General features: G+C 49.9%; 3 protein-coding genes and 1 non-coding gene across 4 annotated transcripts; 1 reads left to right on the forward strand and 3 right to left on the reverse strand.

Annotated features, from left to right (window-relative positions):
* Positions 1 to 546: 546 nt before the first annotated feature.
* On the reverse strand, positions 547 to 3,486 carry LOC101781426 (CBL-interacting protein kinase 2). The gene is made up of 2 exons (XM_004958635.2): positions 3,190 to 3,486; positions 547 to 2,441 (listed from the first exon to the last, which is right to left on the reverse strand). Exon 2 carries the CDS (start codon positions 2,096 to 2,098, stop codon positions 746 to 748), a length of 1,353 nt encoding a protein of 450 aa, XP_004958692.1. The 5' UTR covers positions 2,099 to 2,441; positions 3,190 to 3,486; the 3' UTR covers positions 547 to 745.
* A 6,979-nt stretch (positions 3,487 to 10,465) lies between these two features.
* Positions 10,466 to 10,551, forward strand: TRNAY-GUA. The gene is given in 2 exon segments: positions 10,466 to 10,502; positions 10,516 to 10,551. It is a non-coding gene; the product is annotated as a tRNA-Tyr (tRNA).
* A 1,894-nt stretch (positions 10,552 to 12,445) lies between these two features.
* LOC101782080 (probable potassium transporter 9) lies at positions 12,446 to 16,749 on the reverse strand. The gene is made up of 10 exons (XM_012844030.3): positions 16,494 to 16,749; positions 16,237 to 16,359; positions 15,898 to 16,132; positions 15,519 to 15,764; positions 15,346 to 15,399; positions 14,616 to 14,876; positions 14,479 to 14,531; positions 14,236 to 14,359; positions 13,894 to 14,148; positions 12,446 to 13,761 (listed from the first exon to the last, which is right to left on the reverse strand). Exons 2-10 carry the CDS (start codon positions 16,273 to 16,275, stop codon positions 12,662 to 12,664), a joined length of 2,367 nt encoding a protein of 788 aa, XP_012699484.1. The 5' UTR covers positions 16,276 to 16,359; positions 16,494 to 16,749; the 3' UTR covers positions 12,446 to 12,661.
* Positions 16,750 to 21,952: 5,203 nt separating this feature from the next.
* On the reverse strand, positions 21,953 to 22,991 carry LOC111256460. Its single transcript, XM_022824643.1, has one exon. It carries the CDS (start codon positions 22,955 to 22,957, stop codon positions 22,223 to 22,225), a length of 735 nt encoding a protein of 244 aa, XP_022680378.1. The 5' UTR covers positions 22,958 to 22,991; the 3' UTR covers positions 21,953 to 22,222.
* Between the last annotated feature and the right edge of the window lie 377 nt (positions 22,992 to 23,368).

Below are 23,368 nucleotides of genomic sequence, written 5' to 3' on the forward strand. Positions count from 1 at the left end.
ACACAGACAAACAATAGTGGCAAATCACATCGTGCAGACAGGACAAAGCCCTCAATTATCTCCGGGCCATAGCAGCACAACTCTGCTGTACACTCTTACCAGCAAAGAAACCTTTTTCTAAATAAAAAGCATATCACCTTAGCTTTTTTTTTAAAAAAAAGCCATGCATCAAAGATAACATTTCTAACAGTATCTTCCGAAATTAAAGATCTAAAGATACAATGATTCAATCATGTCGATGACCAACCCGTAAAAGAAATTGTGAACAGGTTCAATTTATGTACAGAAAGGAATCCTCCAAACTTGAACCGGAGTAATTATTAGTGCATACTCATGAATGTCCAAGAGGCTTAACTATTGAGAGTACCTCGACGACCTATTATTTGGAATTATTTTTCCCTGCTCGAATAAGGTGCTACAAAACTCACTTTCAAATAGGCACTTGGTTCTAGGCTGAAAGAGATTCAAGCAGTTTTCCAGAAATATATCTTGTCTCTGCAAGCACAAGCCATTGTAGTACATTATCACATCTGTCTTAGATAGCAATTTGCGTCAAAAGTGAAACCATCATTTCAGTTTTTGAATCCCAATAGACGAAATGAGAACGACAATTGTTTAGCTTTGAAATACAGAAGCTTATATTGGTAATACAAGGGGAACAAAAATAAATGACGAAAGGGTAAAAACAAAAACTACATGAATGTTGGAAACTGCCTCGATCAACGTTTTGCACTTGTCACAATATTTAACAGCACGGCTGCTGTTGCTGCTTCGGCTGCTCACCTTGCCAAGCCCATACTATGTCCTTTAGTGCTGGCCGCATCTCTTGGTTCAAAACCTTCTGGTACTCTAGAGTATCACCGTTTGCCTTTTTTATCTCCACAAGGTGAAAGTTCGGGCTAACCTCAAATATTTCAGCATCAATGCCCATCACCCCTTTCCTTCCAGGCTTGGAACCTTCCATCTTCAACAAACCACCATCCTTCTTTGTGAGCTTCAACCGCAAACTCTTTGCAACATCCTCAATCTTTGATATGATCGTCGAGCTTGTGTTGGTGGACGTGAATTTAGACTCTCTCTTTTTGTCAGATTCTTCAAACATACCCGACAGGTCCAAACCAGTTGATAGAGATATTATATCAAATGCATTCATGTTGATGGGCTTCTTTGCTTCTTGTTGCTTGCTCTCCGTATTTGCGATGGTACTCACAGAATCAAAATCTGCATTCATGTCCAAAGGAGGGGCATCCTTTGTTTGTAAGTTATACCTGAGTAGTTTTGCATTTAGTCCCTTCCTAAACCATGGATTCTCCATGATTTTTTCCATTGAGATCCTCGTACTGGGGTTAGGATCAAGAATTCTTTGCAAAAGCCTTCGGACATCGGTAGAGAACCAACTTGGACATTTGAACTCTGCTTTCCCAATCTTCTTATACATATCCATCAAGTTTTTATCATGGAACGGGAGATACCCAGCAAGTAGCACAAAGAGGATGACCCCACAAGACCAGATGTCAGCCTTTGCACCGTCATAACCTTTTCTATTGATAACTTCTGGTGCGACATAAGCAGGTGTGCCACAGGTTGTGTGCAACAGGCCGTCTTGTCTTTTGCATTCAGCAAGTGCACTTAGACCGAAATCTGACACCTTGAGATTGCTATTCTCATCAAGCAGAAGGTTCTCCGGCTTCAAATCTCGATGATAGACACCCCTGCTATGGCAAAAGTCCACAGCGCAGATCAGTTGTTGGAAGTACTTGCGAGCAGCATCCTCCTTGAGACGTCCTCGCTGAACTTTATTGAACAGCTCTCCGCCTCTCACATGCTCCAACACAAAGTATATCTTGGTTTTGGTAGCCATAACCTCATATAGCTGCACAATGTTGGGATGTCTCACAAGCTTCATGACAGAGATTTCCCTCTTGATCTGATCGATGAGGCCAACCTTCATAACCTTCTCTTTGTCGATCACCTTGATCGCGACACTTTCAGAGGTCTTTGTGTTACGGGCACGGTAGACTTTGGCAAAGGTTCCTTGTCCAAGCATTTTTCCCATCTCATACTTCTGCATCAAAACATTTCCTTTCTGTTCCGCCATCACACCGAATGTATACTGCTAGTACACAAAAGGCCGGACTGATCCAAGACTTGAAACCAACGGACTCACGAGAAGCCTGCAAATTGTTTTTGAAGACTTCAACCGTCTCCTCCGAGGTGGTGCTCTAAGAAGATGGTTGAGCTGCCACGTCGAACCCCATTGTGCAGAAGCACAAGGAGCAAGAGCTGCGTGTGTTCTTGGGCCCCAATGTCATCAAGAGGCGGCAAAGAAGAGGTACGGGTGGCTACCCTGCCAAGTCCCTCACAAGGTGACTCTTTAACATGCAAGCACATCTTTCTGCATTCCCTAAGGTGTTTCCTTGTTATTGAGAGACCAGTTCGTTCTGCGGAAAAGAAAAGAAAAAAAATAAGGTCAGTCATAATTCAGAAACTGAGAGAACTAGGTACTTGGTCTTTAGTAAAAAACTAGCACACAACACAGATACAAGTTGGAAGCAGATGGACAGATATCTTGCACAGACAATCACAAGTTGCTAGCTCTAACCAGATTATTTATTATATACATAGCGGCACCGGCAGCTCAAAATTCACTAGCAGTACCCATGCGCAAGGATCTAGTCTTGTGGTGGTCGAACTCAAAAATTCAGTAATAGTAGCAGTGAGGATCTAGTAGGTCTTGTTGCGGTATATTTAAATTCCCACTCCCAGAAGACCACAGCAGCACAATGATAGAAAGAATTGTAGACTGGAGATGTTGGGACTAAGAATCCGGGAAATGAAATGGTACGCGTATGAGATTATGACAGGCATCTACGACGTACTAGAAGAGAGATCTTTTGTTTGTAACTCTGCATAGTGGAAAATCTCATAAAACTATTGCATCGCGCGGAGGACAAATAAATCCAGAGACGTCGCCTGTCTATCGATCCAACCAACTCGCTAACAAATTAAACAGAGCAAATCGCGTGCAGCACGGATCTGTTGTTTTTGTAATAGGCAAAATGGGAACGGTGACCACCAACCAATAACCATGCATAGAGCTGAGACGAATCATGCACATACATGTTGACAACGGATCATCAATCAACGGGAGTAGAAATTGAAGGGGGTGGAGGAGGAGAGTCATCGTACCAGATCCGGACGGCCGAGGACGAAGGGAAGGCAGCCGCCGCGTGCGACTAGTTAGCTGGTGCAGCGCTGCACGAAGGAGGAGGTCGGTCGCGGGACTGGAGCAGCAGCTAGCGAAGGAGATCGGGGACGACGGTGAATGGTGGACGGCGAGGGGAGGGAGGGGAGGGAGGTGGATGCGTTCACCCGGACGAAACAAATCTGGTGTGGTGGTGAGGCGGCTTGCTCGCTCGATCGGTGCTGTTTTTTATGCGGCAGGAGGCGAGGCTTTCGGGGGCGGTGGACCCGGTAGCCTTAGGGGCAGGAGGGGATCCCCTTCCACGGAGGAGATATTGCCTGCCGTTCCCCTCGCTCGGTTAAAATCACCGTCACCGCTCGAAAAATTACCGGTCGGTTCTTTTGACCAAGCATTCATAATAGGTCTCACATTTAGTTTCTCATGAGTCCTCCGTGATCCCTTAGTACCGGTTGGGAGCTTCAACCGATAGTAAAGTTATCCATTCGTACCAGATGGAGCTCCACATAGTACTAAGCATGTGGACCCTTGGTACCGAATGGAGACTCCACCCGATACCAAGTGCAACTTCTAGTACCGGTTGTGATCCGGTACCAATGTACAACCTTTAGTACCGGTTGGAGCTCTAACTGCCCGTCCACCCCCTTATCTCTTCTCTCTCAACCTTATCTCTTCTTTTCTCTCACACTGATCTCTTCCCCTTCTATCTTCTCCCCAACCGCTCCCTCTCCCTCAGCCACCCCTGTCGCTACCCCCGTCCTCTCCCGCCGACACCCCCTCCTCTCTCCTCCAATCTCTGCTCAGTCGCTAGCCAGCTCTACTGCCCCTCCCCTTCCCCCTTTGCTCGCCCCTCACTGGCAGTGAGGAATGGCAGTTGAGCGAGGTGCAGGCAATGAGGAGCAGCAGCAGGAAGCGGCGGGGCGCAAGGGTACGGCAGCGGGCTGGCCACAGCGGCGGGTAGGGCAAAGGTATTTTCTTCTTATTTTTTTTCTCCAGGACTGACGGTAGCGGCGCCACCACGCCCCTCTCCCTCCTTCTCCCTCCCTCTCTCCCCTCCCTCTCATGCAACTTTCCTCCCCCTCCCTTCCCTCCCACCGCACCAGGCTCCGGCGCTCCGAGCTTTGGCAGCGGTCGGATCCGGTGGGGCAGCGTGGTGGTGGCGGCGGCGTGGTGGCGGGGTGCGGCTAGGTGGATCCGGCGGGGCTGGATGTCGACGGCTGGCGGGGCAGCGGGGCGCGGTTGGCAGGATGCGGGGCTAGGCGGCCGACCGGATTTTTTATCTAAAATAACAATATCGGTTGCACGATCGGTATTAAGAGGGGTTAGAAAATGGCACTAAGGGTACTAAGATATTGCCTGCCGTTCCCCTCGCTCGGTTAAAATCACCGTCACCGCTGGAAAAATTACCGGTTTGGTTCCTTTGACCAAGCATTAGTAATAGTCTAAAAGTTAAGTTTCTCATCGAGTCCTCCGTGACCCTACCGGTTGGGAGCTCCAACCGATAGTAAAGGTTACTCATTCGTATCGGGTAGAGCTCCACATAGTACTAGCATGCATGAGGACCTTTGGTACCGTATGAAGGCTCCACCCGGTACCAATGTGCAACTTCTAGTACCGGTTAGGATCCGATACCAATGTGCAACCTTTAGTACCGGTTGGAGCTCTAACTGCCCGCCCACCCCCTTATCTCTTCTCCTCTCTCACACTTATCTCTTCCCCTCTCTCTTCTCCCCAGCCGCTCCCTCTCCCGCAGCCACCCCTGCCACTGCCCCCGTCCTCTCCCGACGACACCCCCTCCTCTCTCCCCCAATCTCTACTCAGTCGCTAGCCAGCTCTACTGCCCCTCCCCTTCCCGCTCTGCTCGCCCCTCACTGGCAGTGAGGAATGGCAGTGGAGCGAGGTGCAGGGTAGTGAGGAGCAGCAGCGGGAAGCGGTGGCTAGCCGGAGGCGGCGGGGCGTAGGGGTGCAGCAACGGGCTCGCCACAGCAGCAGGCGGGGCACAGGTATTTTCTTCTTTTTTTTTGCTCTAGGGCTGACGGTGGCGGTGCCATCACGCCCCTCTCCCTCCTTCTCCCTCTCCCTCCCTCTCCCTCTCCCTCTCCCTCTCCTGCAACTTCCCTCCCCCTCCCTTCCCTCCCACCGCGCCCAGGCTCCGGCGCTTCGGGCTTTGGTGGCGGTCGGATCCGGTGGGGCAGCATGGTGGCGGCGGCGGGGGCAGCGGGGTGCGGCTGGCTGGATCCGGTGGGGCTGGATGTCGACGGCTGGCGGGGCAGCGAGGTGTGACCGGCGGGATGCGGGTCACGGGGGAGGGGTAGCTAGCGTTGACGCGGCGCGGTGGCGGGAGAGCCGCGCGCGGTTGGCAGGATGCGGGGCCAGGCGGCCGACCGGATTTTTTATCTGAAATAACAATATCGGTTGCACAATCGGTATCAAGGGGTTAGAAACAGGTACTTTTCCAGCCGCGAGTGACCCTACCCGCTACCTAATTAGGGGAGGCTGGCCCACCAATAATTGCCCAACTTGTCGCCGTTTTACCACGGCGCGCAATCAGTGAGCTCGCCCATCGATCTCTCCTCACCCGCGTGCGTCATCAGAATTGAGATGAGCATGTGATCTCGGCGGGTCGGCAGGCCGCACGCGTACACCCGAGGTCTCCTCGGGTGTCCCGGTGGCCGTCCGCCAGCCATGTGCTCTCGCTCTCACGGCCAGTGAGGTGCCAGGAAAGACACGCAGCCAATTAGAGGAGGTAACCAAACCCAAACAGGCGACTGACTGGCGTGGTGGTAGAAACTAAACGTGGAGTTTGCTACACCTTCCGAAAAGTGAAAAATTCGGAGACAAACCGATGTGAGGGAGTAAACAATTGTTACGCGGCGTGTAGAAGCATGCGTGGTAGGAGTTACTGTATCGCTTCCATGGTTGCACCAGTCACCAGCTAGCTCTTCAACAGCATCTTTCCATAATATAAAGGCTTGTTGGCACCAAAGAAAAAATCACAAGAAAAGGTCAACAACATACTCCAGTATGGTTTCCTGCACGTGACCACAACAAATTACTGTGCCAAGCTAGCTATCATTGTCAGGGGGTTGGCCACCCTTTGCTCCTGCCCGTCAGTTTCACGAACCAATGGCGTGCAGGCAGCGATCAGCTGGTAGGGTGTGGCTCATCACCACCTACATCCTCCACCTGTCGTCGACCTGGTGGCTGCTTGTCGCTCTGTTCCGGTGGCGCGACCTGAGCACCACAGCGCGCTTGCACCTAACTGTTAGGCGGCGTCAGATCGGTGGCTCCTTCCCTTGTTTTTACGAGAGTCCGGCTCGATATTAGGCTGCCGGTCGATCGATTGGTAGGTTATTACGAGATGGGGACGTTCATGCCATGATCACGTCACAATCCCAACAGGACGACACGTCTCACTTCAGTACTCATCATCAGAAGCTTCGCGATGTAATCCGGATCATCGAGAATTGGGTAGGAATTGCACACAGATGAAGCAGCCGTAATTCTCCAAGAGCATGATATTCATCGTTTTCTTTTTTAAAAAAAAATACTATTCATCTTTCTACAAGCAAAAAATAAGAAAGAATCCACCAAAAAGAATTTCTGTAGCCTCTGACTCTGAAATCAGGATCCTGGAAGGAGAAAACACCGAGACAAGGGAGCTTTCAGCCATGCGGGAGGGGCGTGGGCACTGGGGGCTGGGGCCCTGGCAATTTGTCGGACCATGGCAAGTCCATCCACCTCGAGCTTTGTCCCTTGCCGGAGGCTGTCCCTGTAAAACCCGCGGACGTTCACTGCCATCTCCGGAAAAGATTCCGGTGCCTCTGTTCTGACCTGCTCCGGTGGCGCTCTGGAAGCCGCTCCTCTGCTGCTATGACGGCACGGCACGCCTTCTCGTCGAATTGTCTCCCAAGGTCGCGGTCCCGGAAGCAGTCGCCGTCTGGGACAGTGTGTGGTGGCAGCGCCGTTTTTGGCTGCTCGTGAATGCTGGGACCGACGGACAAAGCAAGACCGTTGAACATGGGCTCCTGGCTGCGCCTCTCTGAATGAATGTTTCTTCTTTTCTTGAGATCCATCGATATGACTTTTTTTTCCCTGAATACCTGGAGAGCTGCACATCATTGCATATTTTGAACAGACATCATCACACACACTCCATGGAGCATGTAATGAGCAGCTGGCCTGAAGGCCCATCCTAACCGACTACTCGCAACGTAAACAACCTAAACGACATGCACCAGCTTCAACCCATAGCTGGGCTTCCTGCTTGATGCCTTGTATGCGCTCTTGTACCGAGGACATCTGCCGCTCGAACAGCCGCGCACTGCGCTCTTTCCAGAGTTGCTAGAGGACCAGCATGAACAAGGAATCGAGCCCTTTTCTTCTTCCTCTCGGCTGAAGCCTCCGGATGTGCACCCACCAATCCTGGAGAGTAGCTGGCTCCGCCAAGAACAGGCAATTGCAGTGCATCCATGAAAGGGCCGCCCACCATATCTGCCTTGAGTACGAGCAGTTAACCAAAATGTGATTGCCTGTCTCATTCTCCTGGTCACAGAGCCAGCATTCGTCAAGGCCATCCAGGTTGTGTCTCCTTCGTCGATCTGCTGTCCAAAATGTGAATGCGCTCTGGTTGTGCAGGACGAGCTCCCCAATGTGCGGACTTAGGGCCTGTTTGACTTCAGCGCGTTAAAATTTAACATCCGTCACATCGGATGTTTAGATGCTAATCAGAAGTATTAAATATAGATTAATTATAAAACTAATTGCACAAATGGAGTGTAATTCGCGAGACGAATCTATTAAGCCTAATTAGTCCATGATTTGACAATGTGGTGCTACAGTAACCATTTGCTAATGATGGATTAATTAGACTTAATAGATTCGTCTCGCAAATTAGCACAAGGTTCTGCAATTAGTTTTATAATTAGCTCATATTTAGTTCTCCTAATTAGCATCCGAACATCCGATGTGACAGTGTTAAAGTTTAGCAACTCGTATCCAAACACCCCTTTAGGCGGTACCATGAGTATGACTGAACATTTCCAGGCACCATGTGCAGCTTTGTTGTGGTTGGGATTAACAATTGCCTAGTGTACATCCATTGAACCAAAATGCAGCACTGCTATTCTGTCTACGGGAAGCTGCTGCGACTGAATCAACGGCGAGAGTAACTTTTCTGCGTATCTCGCTCAAACTGACACCGCACAAATTGTGGGCCGCGCGATCGAATGGTTGCTGTCACAGGTTCATGAGCTGATACGCGTTGTACAGATCCCCTGATTCTTCCGCCATGAACACGAGGACGACAATGCTAGCCACAGCAAACGTCGATCCTCCTTGGACTAGAACAACTCTCCTACCGTCACGCATCTTCCAGGTGGCACCACCAGCTCTTCCCTTTCTGATACACTGGGCCCGGCTCCTATGGCAGCTCGACACCTGGTTTGCATTGGTGTGTCCATCAGACTGACCTTCCACGGCTCACCATCACACCTCATGACATGATGAGCTGAGCATCTTGTAACCAGCTTAACTGGCTCTTCTAGGAAAAAAAAAACTAGGTAAACTGGCCCTGTAAAAACTGAACAGGTACATGAGAGACCATATCAAAGCCCTGTTTGTCATGAAAGCGTGCTCTCTCTCTTTTTATTTTGAGTCAATATAATAAAAGGGAAAAAAACTAAGCAGAATTAACTGACCTCAAATGCCTGGATGCAGTGCTTCAAAACTATGGCCAGTCTTTCTCAGAAGCTTCTGCACGTTAGTGGCCATTCCCTACCACCACTATGATGCCATGAAGTGGCCCGAGCAAGTCAATTTCAGCAGCTTAGACTAATTCTCGTCTAACAATGACACCTACTACGGACAATTGGAATCTAAGGGGCCCTAATCATGCTCGGAAACGTTGGACTTTATTTCTCAAATGCTGCATGTCTTAATCAGTCGGCAATGGCCAATTGCACTGCAAAATATCTGCTCTACTTTATATTTCAGGCACGCGTATTACATCATCCGGACCAAAAACAAACAAGCAACGAGCTTTCACCACAGTGCAAACAAGGATTTGTTCAGAACTTCAGATGATGACACGGTTCAGAATCTATTTACAACGGAGTTGCTCTTGACTTGTCAGAACAAATGAGGTACAGATAAGCACGGAAGTTTGATTTTTTTGGGGTCGCCGCTCTATAAAAGCACAGTTCTGCAACTATGCCACTGTAGCCATCCAATTTGACCAAAACAAGAAAATGTAGCAGATGTACCATATTATAAAAATTCATCATTTTATGGAAGAAAAAAATTGACTTGGAAACTTGACTTCAAATTAGAGAAGAAACGCACCTAACCTTGTTGTTTATCTCCAAAACCACCAGCCAACATTGTTCGGAAGAAAAAAACAGCAGCCAAAAGAAGTCTCTTCCTGGTGCTTTCACCTGAAGTAAGCAACTAGGCTTAAATTAAACAAAGGTAAAACATATATAAATCTCTCAAACCGATGAGAGCCGCAGAAGTTGCTGCCCTAATAATTGACTAAAATACGTGAGGCAAAAGGAATTGGTGTCTCCTACCAGAACAAGAATCATGATAACAATCTGTTATACTCCCTCCTGTACATGGAGAACAGTACTCATGATGGAGCACTAGCACTATACTACTCTCTGTGATGGCACTCCTAACTCCATAATTGCTGTTGTTTAATCCTATGTCCCATGAATTTCTTAGGTGCGGGACATGAAGCTGCTGCTAACTGGAGCAGGGTTCAGCTAGCACGTTCCAGCACCAGATGTTCATTTGCATGTTGAATGAGAAGACAAGGAACAATTGTCTAATGCTTTGACATAACAAGGAATTTTCCAGTCCATCCAGTGAGTGGTGGGCAATTCTTCCTCCAAATTTCCAGTGGATTCCCAATCATGCATATGTTTATGATGCATAACCTTGGCAGAGCTCCTACTTTTTTCATTGAAAGAATACACATCCAAGATTCTTTTATTATTTTTTCCGAAAGAAACTACATCTTGTTTACAAAGAAAAGAAACTGTACCTGTTGAAGATTTGTAAAGCAGTCAGAGTAAGCCAGGAAAGTAGCGAGACATTGGAGCAAAATCATGCAGGCGAAAATTCAAGATATATTGCAGAAATATTGATGAAACGCACAGTTTACAATATTTTGCTGCTCCCTTTTCCCATGCCGCTAATGCAATATAAGTGATAATTAAGCAAAAAAGATTATATAACGGTCGTGTGAAACTTTTTCACAATCCGACCTTAGCTCAGTTGGTAGAGCGGAGGACTGTAGTTGTTGCAGATAAATCCTTAGGTCGCTGGTTCGAATCCGGCAGGTCGGATGTTCTTTTTTTTGCCCTTTCCCCTCACCATTTCACTATAAAATACTTTTTTTTTGCCCTTTTCCCTCACCATTTCACTATAAAATACTTTTTTTGCCCTTAACCCTCAACATGTCACTATAAAATACTTTTTAAAAAAAATAATACCACTGTCCTGAACTCTTAAGCGAGGCAAGTGCGTATATCATTGCCCTTGATTATACTGATCGATTAGGTCAAGAGATGCTTCAGCAGGTACGACCATGGCAATCAGGTTCAGGTACTCCTATTTTTGGGACGAAAATAGGAGTAAACAATCAAGCGACGGCAAAATAAAAATAGCGAAACGTGCTCGGATTCTCATCGCTCACCTTCCGTGACTGACAAAGAAACAACCGGAGCAAAGAGTTTTGCAGTGCGTCGGTCACCTACCCTCTGAATGCGCTGCATGTGATGGTGTGGATTCACGACACCGCTGGGCAAAGAATTTTTTTTATTTTAGTATTTTGTAAAAATATATGTTCAAATAAAAAAATTACAAATCTATATTCATACCGCCGTTTGAAACGGTTAGTCAGTCCAACTGGTGGAAGGTGCACTGTAGCAACCTTACCGCCGGTTCAATCGGCGGAATTTTCCTTCTCTGGACAACATATCTTTAAAAAATTATAACTAATTCATATTAACTCGGATGAAAATAAACTTTATATAAAAATTGTAGTTCTCAACGAGATCTACAACTTTATAGTTTAAACTTTTAAAATTTGGAATTATCTTGGTACTCAAATAATCGACACAATGTTCAAATCTAAAATTCAAATTAACATTGTGTTGATTATTTGAGCACCAAGATGATTCCGAATTATAAAAAATTGAACTACAAAGTTGTAGATTTTGTCGAGAAATACAATTTTCGTGCAAAACTTATCTCTATCCAATTCCATACGAATTAGTTATAATTTTTTGAAGATGTGCTATCCAAATAAGGAAAATTCCACCGGATTTTAGATCTGAACATTGTATCGATTATTTGAGTACCAAGATGATTTCAAATGAAAATAGTTTGCACTACAAAGTTTGTCGATCGCGTCGAGATCTACAATTTTCATATAAATTTTATGTCCATCCTAGTTCATACAAATTAGTTTTGATTTTTGAAAATATGTTGTCCAGAGAAGGGAAATTCCGCCGGTTGAACCGGCGGTAGGGTTGTTACAGTGCACCTTTCGCCGGTTCAACCGTTTCAAACCGTATACGTATAGATTTGCAAATTTTTTTATTTAGATATATTTTTTGCAAAATGCTAAAATAAAAAATATATTAAAAAAATCCCGCCGGGGAATTTCTGGCAGGGACGAGCCCGGATTCAGATCGAGGGCTGAGGCCGAGGAGATGATGAGATGGTTGCGCAGTGGGCTGCGATATTAATTTTGAGCTTGAGTGGGCCAAATATTGTAAGGGCCTGTTTAGAACAGTATAGTTCGGCCCAACTCGTGTAGACTAGACACTACACTTACATAATTTGGGCCGGGATTGGGGTGACCCAAACAAAGCCGGCTATTTTGAAATGGGAAACTACATCCCTGAAATGTTATGAACCCACCCAGACTTGTCATAGAAAATAAACCCAGACTTTACCTAAATATACAAGCCCACTTTACAAAAACATCACGATTTTTAATTCTGGTGATGATTGTATATTTGTATGCATAACCTGACCTTCAATCAGGCTCATCTCTAACAATGGAGAAAATCACACAATCAGTTCGTTCCGGAAAAGAATCAAAGTATCAAACATAAATTTCCAACTTCAAGTTGTGCGCCACACAACTTCTGAACTTGAGCGAATTTTGTTATATGCCATTTCTTACTGATTTAGAGGCTTCAAATGGAAGGTATTGGACAGTGTAACCAGTGTATGTAAAATTTGCCAATAATTTGATTCAACAACCATATATTGAACACATGGTGCCACTGGCAAATATCAGGGCATCTATAATTCTATATCATCGCATCGCGTTACGAATTACAATTTTCATCAGCAGGTCGAGATCTGCATACTGCACGAAAGCAGAGAGATCCGTAGTTGACGCACTGACAAAAAGAAGCAGGGAGATCCGCAATCACGTTGTCATAGCACGTAGACCATGCCGACCTCGAGCAGCGACGCCGGCGGCACGCGCAGCACCACGTCCGGGCCGCGGCAGTTCCGCCGCAGGAAGTTGTAGCCGACGCCGACGGCCAGCTTCTTCAGCACCGAAGACCCCGGCTTAGTCTGCACGTGCGAGTGCCCCAGGATGAACGCCGTCCCCGCCTCCCGCGCCTCGCACAGCTCCTGCAGCTCCTCCAGCACGCGCTCGTCCACGCCGGGGCTCCTCGGCGCCGCGCTCTCCACCGCGAACCTCACCTGCTTCTTAATCGCCGGCGCCGCCGCCGCGAGCTCGATCCCGTTCGCGCTGCCAGCGGCCTCGTGGGCCGACGACACGCCGTCGTGGGAGTCGTCGTATCCCAGGCCCAGGTGGCGCCGCAGCGGGTTGCTCCCGATGACGGTGAGCGCGTTCTCGCGCTCGTAGTAGCTGCTGTCCCGCTGCTCGCCGCCGGCGTCGCTGCACCGGAACAGCGCGTCGAGCTTGATGAAGGTGGCGAGGCTCTCGACGAGCTCCGTCTCGAAGGAGTCCACGTCCTGGTGCACGTCGCGGTAGCCGTAGCGCACGATGCACCGGTAGGAGTGGTGGCCCGGCGGCCCGACGCGGCCGACGAGGTAGCGCTCGGCGGGGAGCACGTGCGGCACCGGCACGGACTTGACGCAGACGAAGACGAGCACCCGGTGGAACGCTGGGAGGTTGGTTACGAAGCGGGAGAAGTTCGCCGGCACGCCGGAGGTGAGGTCGGTGTAGACGAGGCCGATGCCCGGGACACGCACCATGCCGAGCTTGTCGCCCAGGGCGAGCAGCCACTCGAGGGTCACCTTGTTCTGCATGTCGTACTCGTACTTCTTGATGGTGGTGTGGTGCCACACGAACATGACGGCCAACAGGATGAGGGACAGCAGGATCGGCACCCACGCGCCTTCAAGGAACTTGATCAGCGACGCCGAGAAGTAGAGCGCCTCGATCGACCCGAAGAAGAGGAAGAACGCCAGGGCTAGCAGAGGCGACCGGTGCCAGCACAGCATGATCACCACCGACATGAGACACGTCGTCACCATCATCACCGTGATCACCGCCAAGCCTGCACAACAATTTCATTCACAAAATTTTTAGCAGTTCTGGACATTGATAAACAAGCCTGACTATTCTGACAGCATATGTATTGCCAAAAAAAGGATCCAAGTGCCTTTTTTTCTGACAGCAAGATACTTACCAGATGCATTTCCCATGTGCTTGGTATTACGGAAACCAACGGTCACAGCAATGCAGAGGATCATTAGCATCCAGTTGACCTCAGGGATGTATATCTGACCATGAATTTTGGCAGAGGTGTGCACAACTTTCACCCTGGGGAAGCAACTCAGGGACTGGCTCTGGTTGATGATGGAGAATGTTCCACTGATGATTGCTTGGCTTCCAACCACCGACGCCAATATCGCCAGCACTAGCACAGGCCACCTTACACTCTCTGCATTCGCACAGGCACAAGTCCTGTAAATGTCTGAAACTCTGAAACTGTGAAAAGCGTACAGTGAGAATAAACCAGCTAGCATACCGGGAACTGCGATGTAGAATCCAATTTGGTAGCTTGCGTCAAAGTTATGGTGTTTGGACAAATAAGCAGCTTGACCCATGTATCCCAGAATCAGTGATGGATACACTAAAGAAGTGAAAGCAAGCTGCAAAAACAAGAGACAGATTTCATCACGTCAGAATTCACACTTACACGTCACACACTAAAGAGCGAACAATGAAAAAAAATCATAGAGGTATATGAAGTGCAGGGTCAGGGAATTGCCTGGATTGCGCTGTAGGAGAAATGGCCAAGATCTGCGAACATTGCTTCGGATCCTGAATGCAAGACATGTTACGCTCTATTAGTTCATCCACTTCCTCTTCAGCTGTTGCAAATGTTATAATTTCAGGACACTTTACCTGTCATGCATAGCAAAATTCCTCCCAGAGACATCCAGCCAGACTTCCTGGTCTTCTTCAGGAATGTGATCATGTAGCAGGGATTGAGTGCCTGGTAAACATGGGGGTTCCAGTGGATGATGTTGTACAAGCCGATTGCGCTCATGCAGAGAAGCCAGCACAGCACGATCGGTGCGAAGAGAAATCCGACACGGTGGGTGCCGTAATGCTGGAGAGCAAACAGGAATACTAATATAGCACAGGTTATCGGGATGACCGCATCTGCGAGGGAAGAAAAAAGAGCAGAAATGAGCACGGTAAGACAGGTAAAAGTGTCTTTTTGGGGGTAAGCTAACGCTAGTAGCATGTGAAGGTAACAGGTGATTGAAATTGCCAAACTGGTGAACAGATGTAGTCACGTGGCATCTGCAAGAACCTGCCCATATGTATGATATATCCTGCTGTTTTCCGTTCAGATACAGTTTGCTAAAGAAGATGCTCAGTTCAGATGCAGATTGTGACGGAAGATGCTAAGTATAGATGATCGGATCAGACAGTCACCATAATTTTGGCGGACCTATGCATAGGCAGTTTCGGAAATGGTACTGTAAACTAGGAACAAGATTATCCAACTCTCTGGCAATTGATTATGGCAGTTCATTAGTTGTAGTCAGTAGTGAGTTGCATTGAACTAGAGGACCTATCAAAACTTCAAGCAAAAAAAAATACAACTTGATTAAAAGAAACTTACATTCATGTTGATGCTTGGACAAGGAGAGCTCAAGCCCTGAAACAGCGGAGAACACTGCAGCAGGCAGAACAGAGGACGCCAAAGGTCAGTAACTGAACAATCAGGTTCTGACGAAACACAAGATCAAGTTAGGCTCAAAGTAAAAGCCATGACTGGACTAGAAAGCAGTATACCCGAGATGGCCGGCGTGAGGACGCCGTCCCCGATGACCATGCATGTGCCGATCATGACCATGACGAGCAGCGCGGTGTGCAGCTTCTTGTGCTTCTCGAGCCACTCCTTGACGCGTGACCTCTGGGCGACCTCGGGCGGGCACTCGAGCTTGTAGGTGGAGAGCTCCTCGTCGGCGACCTGGCGGTTGGGGAGGAGGCTGACATTGGCGTGGCGGCAGATGAGGGAGTAGAGCGCGAAGGTGCCTCCTGCAAAATTCAGTTCAGGATCGCAGTTCGCAACAACACATGAGCATAATAAGCTTAATACTAACAAGTAGTAGGAAAGAAAGATGACATGCTAGTCAATCAATAAAGTATAAGCTTCAGAATGATTTGTTACCCTCGCCGTTGTCGTCGGCGCGCAGGACGATGGTGACGTACTTGATGAGTGGGATGAGGGTGAGCGTCCAGAAGACGAAGGAGAGGGCGCCGTAGATCTCCTCGTTGGTCTCCGAGTGCGTGATGTCCTCTGCGAAGGTGCTCTTGTACACGTACAGCGGCGAGATGCTGAGGTCGCCGTACACCACCCCGAGGCTCTGATACGCCAGCAGCAGCGTCGTCCGCCATGACTCCCTCTGCGAACCAACCAACCACCACTCTGATCGATCAGCTTGGTTCTGCTTCAGCAGCCTAGCACACAGCTAACATATAAGCAGATGGAGGGATTCGGAATTCTGACCTTTCGGGGCGCCATGCCAACTCCGAACTCAGTATCCATGTCTGCGATGCGAGATGGGATCAACCAAGAAACTGAACCGGAGAAGCTAGGCTCCGATCATGAAGCTACGCCTGCCTTGCAGCCCTGCTCCAAGAAGGAAACGCATCAGCGGCGGCAGACGAGCAATGCGACGAGCCGCTGCCCGAACGGATTGAGCAGCCGGCCTTCCCTTGGCCAGCCTTGATAAGCAACAAGAAGATGGAGAAACCAAGACAGACCTCGAAACAAAAACAATCGAGGAGTGACAGACAATGCGAACGAGGATCGCGGAACGGAACCGGCGGGGAGGGGAATAAAATATGGGCGCGAGGAGGGGAAAGCAAGCACCAAGAGATCACGGACGGCACTGGCATACATATCCAGGCGAGAGCTACATAAAAGTTAGTGGAGCTTTGAGCCCCACAGGAGAGGATCGATAATGGGGGCAGGGGAATGGATCGAAGCAAATGGGCCCGTGTGGTGGGGATGAGCACACCTACAGCTCTAACTCTTGGTAGTGCTTCTGCTTTGCCCACTCGTCGGCCACTCCTCTGCCTAACTTGTTGGCTCGCTCCCAATTAAACAGAGAGAACAAGTCGGCATGGTGACACTGACAAGGAAGGTCGGGATGAAATGAACCCAGTGGTAATAGTAACTCAACAGGCGCATCTTTACAAAGTTACTATCTGTATATGATGTAAAAAAAATGAAAAAAAGAGAGAATAATCCATGGACAGGATCAGAGGAGCGGTGGTTTCTGGCTGACGTGTCAGCAAACGCAAGGAGGCGGAGGAGCTAGGCCATGTGGGGCCTGGGACAGAGGACAGGAGCATGTGATCTCACATTCTCGCCGCGGAGCAGAGCACGACGGCCTTGTGCCGATTCTGAAAGCAGCTTTGAGAAGTAGCTTTCGGAAATGGAGGCCGGCCAGGAAAGCCTCCCCTGGATGCCCATCCTAACCCTGTACGTCTGCTATCGAGGATCGTATCGCTCATTCGGTCGTGCCTAAATATAACAAGGGTTGTTCGAATCATTTTCCTTTTACCGTAACCGGGTCGATACTAGAAGGCAGCTAGAGCGTGCCTGAAAGAGATGCATGCATGGATGCCTTTTTCTCGGTCAGCTCAGCTGGTGGGAGTTTGGCGGCGGCTGCGGATGACGGATCGGGCTACAGCTCCATTCCCTTGGAAAGCAAGGATCGTGAAGCTTGGACGGATGACTGGATGAGCAAGTAGCATCACACCACCTAGCAGGCTACAACAGGTTGAAGACATCTGTGGGCCCTCTCTTTCGGGGCATCTATTTGGTTTCCGCGATACGGATCCCGAGTAGTAATGAATTCTGTGGTTTTGATAAGAAGATGGCCACAGTACAAGAGGCCCCGAAACTCATTCAGGGACTCGGGGAGAGGAGAGAGGGAGAGGGTACAGGAGGCCTGTAACCAGAATGCAATCACCATGTGGAGCACATCTGCACATGGGACGATGGCGACGACGAATGAATCATGAATGAATGGTGGTGGTGGGATGATGGGGAGAGTCGTGAGACAGAGAGAGAGCTTACTCTGTCTGTGATGAGTATTCTCCTCGTGGATCTCGCGACGAGTCCCGATGCGGAGGGGGAGATGAGCGAATCGGAATCGTATTCTGCTCGGCTCGGCTAGTCGGCTCTTCCATTCCATCCCCTGCTGCTAGTTAGTTCCTCGTCCCTAAATATACGACGTTTAGAACAAGCTAGTTAGTTCATATTTATAATGTTTAGGATTAGTTAGTTAAAGATAAAGTTTGTTTACATATGTTGATGGACGGGGCGGACGCCGGACGAGACGAGCTACCGAGCCTAGCATACAGCCATGCACCATACCAGCGGCGGGGCGAGGCGTGACGTGAAGGCAATTCTGGTGGCGTTGTCCGTCGCTGTCGGGGCGAGTAGTATAATTTGTCCGGTCCACGGGCCCGTCCAAAATGAGAATCCTTGTGGGACTCGGCGGCAACACAATTCGCGCGATGCCTCCTCCATCGGAGGCGGCAATCCGTATGCTCGCTCGCGGCCGGCGACGTTCACATCAACCAGCCGTCTCGTCTCGTCTCGGTCCCGTCATCGCCACGCCACACCACATCACACCACACCGCCCCGTCTGCTCTCTTCTCGTTCCCAGGGTCGTCAACACACAACCAGTGGCCTCTGTTGCCCCCACACATCTCAATCAACGTGCATGCCAGGCCTACTGTCCGACTACTTCTCATCTCCAGTGTGGTCGCCGTGTTTTCCAGACCGTAGCGTCCACGGCGTTGTTCCAAGATGAGGACCGCCGGTACGTTTCGCGTGCAAACCGATGGTTTGCTTCATTCATTGCTTGGATGGTTGCATTGCATTGCTTGCCCGCTCCGCTCAGGCGCTCACATGGCTCAACAGGGCCGCCGAGAGAGAAGAGAACACGCTGATCAGAGCGTCACTTTCGGCGCCCTGGATGGATGCGCACCCCCGCCCGGACGCCGACCGCAACCCCCGGTCTGGATTCCAGGCAGGGCCCGGGAGCGATCCAATCCTATCCGTACGCCGCGTGTGTTTGCAGCTGCGGCGCGCACACGACAAGATGCATGCATGTTGTGTTAGCTCTGCCAGCTTGTCCATGTACGTGACCGACCACGTCCTCCCGTCTGCCTGTTTGCCGCGCCTTCAGATGAGAGGACACGACAGGAAGCGTCCTTACTCCATGCTCCATCTCCAGCTCTAGCCTCTAGCTACAACAGTGCGGCCGTCAACCAATCGAATCGACCACGCATGATGCTTAGTAGTCAGGTTCCTCTCCTAACCCTTTTTTTTTCTTAAAGAAAATCAAGTCAGATTCCTACATGTTTCATTCGTCTCTCCGAATTCGATCATCACGTGTGGAGATCAGTAGCGAGCGAATGGCTCCGAAATGTTGGTTGGCGATGACATCGTCGCTCTCGCTCCAAACACCACCGCGTCGTAATCGAGCAAGCGCCGGAGCACAGAGCTCGCGCAGCCTCTTTCGGTTTTCTAGAAGCTGCCGCGCTCCGCTGCTTGCCCTGCACCAAACCTGCGTATAGCTTTAGACAAGTCAAGAGGATGTACCGGCCTTTGGCTGCGACGTCTCTGATCGTCCCGACCCGTACCCTGGTACACAACCCACAATCGTGTGGTGACCATGGTCTCCAGATGGCTTCGTTCATCAGGGGCGTGATTGCACCTCAGCCTGGCTCGCCAGGCCCATGTCGGCCAGGACTGCTCGATGCAGCACGCTTTTTTTTTGCTTACCTATACCCGGACAGCCAGGCCCGACGCAGCTCGTGATCGGTTACCTGCACCTAATCATTGGCTGATACTTTTTTCCCTCCCTGCATGCTAGGCCCCGCGCGCTCGCCTAATACTTTTTTCCCTCCCTGCATGCTAGGCCCCGCGCGCTCGCCTGTACCGCACGAGCTAGGCCCGGCAGAAACGGCCGCTCCTCTCGTTTCCCTCGAGCCTGGCCGCGGCAATCAAACTGCGTCCCTGCATATGGACAGCCCCATGCACAACACCAAATATCTATACCTAAGTGACATATGCTTCTACCCATTTTTAGTTTGATCCAACTTCTATCAATGAGAGGTGGACCTGATGTTTAATGTTGCCGCGGCTCCCAGACCGAGCCCGGCCGTGCGCTGCCGCCGCCAGGCCTTCGGTGTTCACGCCAGGGCATTCGTGTCGCCCCCGCGCCCTATAAAGGGATCGCCCGGGCACCCAAGACCCCATGCTGCACCCGTCGCCGCCTCTGTTGTCCTCGCCTGGCTGAGCCGCCGCCCGCCGTCACCTGCGCCGCCGGCTACTCCCTTCCCCCTGGCCCCGTGCGCCCGCCATCCTCTCCCACCGCTACCTCGTGCGCTCGCCCCCACATCCGGCCCCGGAGCGCCGCCAGCCGCCCGAGGCCGAGCCGCCGCCGTCCATCGTGCGACATCACCGGCCGTGCCATTTCACCTCGTGCCAAGCCTGCTGGAGCACGCAACTCCCCCAGGAACTTCGCCAAGACGTCGCACGCATCTACCACACCTCGCCGGGGCCACTCGCTCGCCGGAGCGCCGCCAATTTGGCCGGCCAGGGCCGTCAGGAAGAAGAAGCGCTCCGCTTTTGCGTTGAGGCCCTTGAGGAACTAGCTAATCCTTGTTCTTTTCTTGTTGCCTTGGATCTTCTATAGATAACCTCTGTGTAGATTAGATTCTCACAAACAGATCCAACCCGAGCCTCTTTTGCAGATCTAACCCTGGGTATAGATCTATTCACGAGTACTGTGCCAATGCTTGGCGTGGGTGCTCTGCAGTTGCCGTTTGCCTATTTAAACGATGAAGAGCACAGAAACAAAATCAAGAGAGAGGTAGGGATGGTGCTTGGCACGATCGCCTCTTAGATGTGCTTTGTGTTTTGGCCCAAAACAATTTAAACTGTGAAGTAAATTTGACTACAAAAATTAGATACAAATGAATAATAAGAGAATTAAATAGCAATAAAACTAATCAAAAGAAGAAAAATATATTTTGTAGTTCAAGGATCTTTCTATAGATAAAAAATAGGAACCGAAAGATTATTTTCTAGAGCACTCGAACTTAATGTGCGAATAATTGAGAATTTGAGCGAGAGCTCTACATTGGATCTTTCTGAAAATTAGATGCTAAAAGAGATGGCCCATATCCTTCACGGTGAAGCGATGCCACCCTTAATCGAAGCATCTACAAAACACTCCTTGATGCAGCTCGTGTGGATGGCTGAGCAAGGCGAAAGCCGAGTGAGCAAAAGTGGTGGCAGGGCCATGACAATCAATGATAGTAGTTGTGCTTTCCACACTCAACAAATGACAGTTGAGTATCATCAAAACAAGACAACTTGCGAATAGCAACAGTTGGATGCTAGACTTTTTTTCTCCCGTTGCAACGCACGGGCATATTTTGCTAGTGCGTGTACACACACACACATATATATATGGGAAAATTGATATCAAAACTCAGGTTTTCTTGCGTTGGAAATGACCTCTTGGTCCTACAATTCCCAACACTTCAATGACCTATTCCATCTTATTAAGCTTACACCCGTGGTTCCAAAAATAAAAAGGCTCATGCCTGTGGTGGTAGAAAAGCTGCAGATTACATTAAAAAAGGAGAACAAATATTTATCTGTAGACATGTGCGACGAACTGCAGCAAACTCATGTGCGGTGTGAATTCTCTCACATTTTCCCTTATAAATAATTGAAGAATAAATACTATTTGCTTGCGTCACCGGCGAGTTCTTGTCCTAAGCCCAAGATCAGAAAATAGAGGTCTATGGATGGATGGCTTCCCCATACCTCTCCTACTGGGTTGGGCCGTTCATTTCAAGGGCGGAAAACCCATCCATACATACACAAACTGAAAGAATGGTCAACTGAAAAAAGAAATGGTGGATTGATGACAACCTAGATAGATTCTATACGGCTACGTGGTGGATTGCACAATCTCTCAAGAGTTGTGCCTGGGGCACAGCAATGCTCAAAGTGCTCTCGGATAAGCCGATAACGCTGCTGCAACTTTCCCCGCTCGCTCCTGTAAAGATCACCGAGGATGCATAGCCACAGCAAGTCAGACAGCAGCAAAGTGCTGAGCTACACACTAGCCTACCTATATGCATCCATACACATCAATCAATCCTTGCGTTGGCAGGTTGGAGTCTTGGAGGTGACGCTATATGGTAGATTAGATAAGGCTCTCGGACTCCAGAAACAGACGACTGGACGAAACATAACACACACAGAGAAGAAGAAAAGGAAAAATAGACTACACCACATCTCAACAGTAGCTGCGTATCTCTGAATTTTTGTGTATCTGCACTCATCTCATCTAGGCCCATTCCACACAGCAGTGGCAGAACATCGCGCCGGCCGTCCAAAAATGCAGGGTCCACCTGTCATGCACAAAAGGGCCTTCTTTCTTATTCGGTTACTCAACAACGGTCAAAGCCTCTGCTGATTCAGATGACACGACGTCGGCGTCGCGGGCCGAGAAGAGGTCCATGCAGAGCTCCCCGTAGAAGCGGCCCACCAGCTGCACGAACGCCGGGCACCGGAGCTTCTCCCAGCAGCACAGCAGCTCCTCCACGTCCGTCAGGTCCATCACTTTCCGCTCCTCCACCAGCATCTCCATCAGGTGCCTCTCGAAGCTCCGGCACGCCGCCTCCACGTCGCCGACCTCCTCGCCATGCCGGACGATGGCTTTGGCCTCCTCGCGTGCCGCCACGCCAATGCTGCTCACCTTGGCCGCAGCCGTCAGGGCCAGCTGCTGCGGTGCCGCCGTCGTCAGGGACAGCTGCTGCGGCGCCGCGCGCGGGGCCTCACCCAGCCGGGCCTGCAGCGCGAGCACCCTCGAGGCGGTCGTCGACGCCGTGGCGCCGGGCGTGTCGTTGTCCAGGGACGGCGACGGCGCGCGCGCCCCCACGCTGCCGTCGGTGGAGGCGCTCGGCGGGCGGGAGTCGACGGCGGCGGTGTCGTTGCGGGCGTCGGCCTCGGAGCGCATGGACATGAGCGGCCAGAAGACCGCGCGGACGGAGCTGAAGCTGCTAAAAGTGGTGAAACGAGTGGTGCCTACAAGCAGCCGTCCTTTACTACACCACCGGCTTATACTCAGATACCACCGTTTCACCAATCCCCTTTCATTCAAGCTCCGATCTATCAACATGTGCCGATTTCGCCGCCAGTTATTCCCCAGCAACAACCAGATTGGGCGGCGCAAATCGCAGAAGTGATGCAAGAGCAATTCGGCTTGAAGCCGAAGGTTCAAACTTATACCTACAGGACACCATACCCGTCTACATATGACTTGTTGCCGTTTCCCCATCGGTACAAAGTTCCGGATTTCACTAAATTTTCCGGAATGGATGATACTTCTACCGTAGAACATGTGAATAGATTCATCATCCAATGCGGCGAAGCAGCTACGCAAGATGCCCTGCGGGTACGGTTGTTCTCGTCATCTTTGTCTGGATCGGCTTTCCAATGGTTCACCACTCTACCACCAAACTCGATTATCACATGGGCCGATCTAGAAAAGCAATTTCACAAGTACTTTTATGCTGGAGTCCACGAAATG

This window comes from Setaria italica, chromosome II (assembly GCF_000263155.2).
Source record: "Setaria italica strain Yugu1 chromosome II, Setaria_italica_v2.0, whole genome shotgun sequence".
Lineage (NCBI taxonomy): Eukaryota > Viridiplantae > Streptophyta > Magnoliopsida > Poales > Poaceae > Setaria > Setaria italica.

Coding starts and splice junctions, on each gene's coding strand:
- LOC101781426 (XM_004958635.2), bottom strand. CDS start 2,098: ATGGCGGAACAGAAAGGAAATGTTTTGATGCAGAAGTATGAGATGGGA.
- LOC101782080 (XM_012844030.3), bottom strand. CDS start 16,275: ATGGATACTGAGTTCGGAGTTGGCATGGCGCCCCGAAAG. Junction 14,532..14,615: donor AATTTTGCTATGCATGACAG/GTAAAGTGTCCT, acceptor TCTTGCATTCAG/GATCCGAAGCAATGTTCGCA. Junction 14,149..14,235: donor ATTCTACATCGCAGTTCCCG/GTATGCTAGCTG, acceptor GTGCGAATGCAG/AGAGTGTAAGGTGGCCTGTG.
- LOC111256460 (XM_022824643.1), bottom strand. CDS start 22,957: ATGTTGATAGATCGGAGCTTGAATGAAAGGGGATTGGTGAAACGGTGG.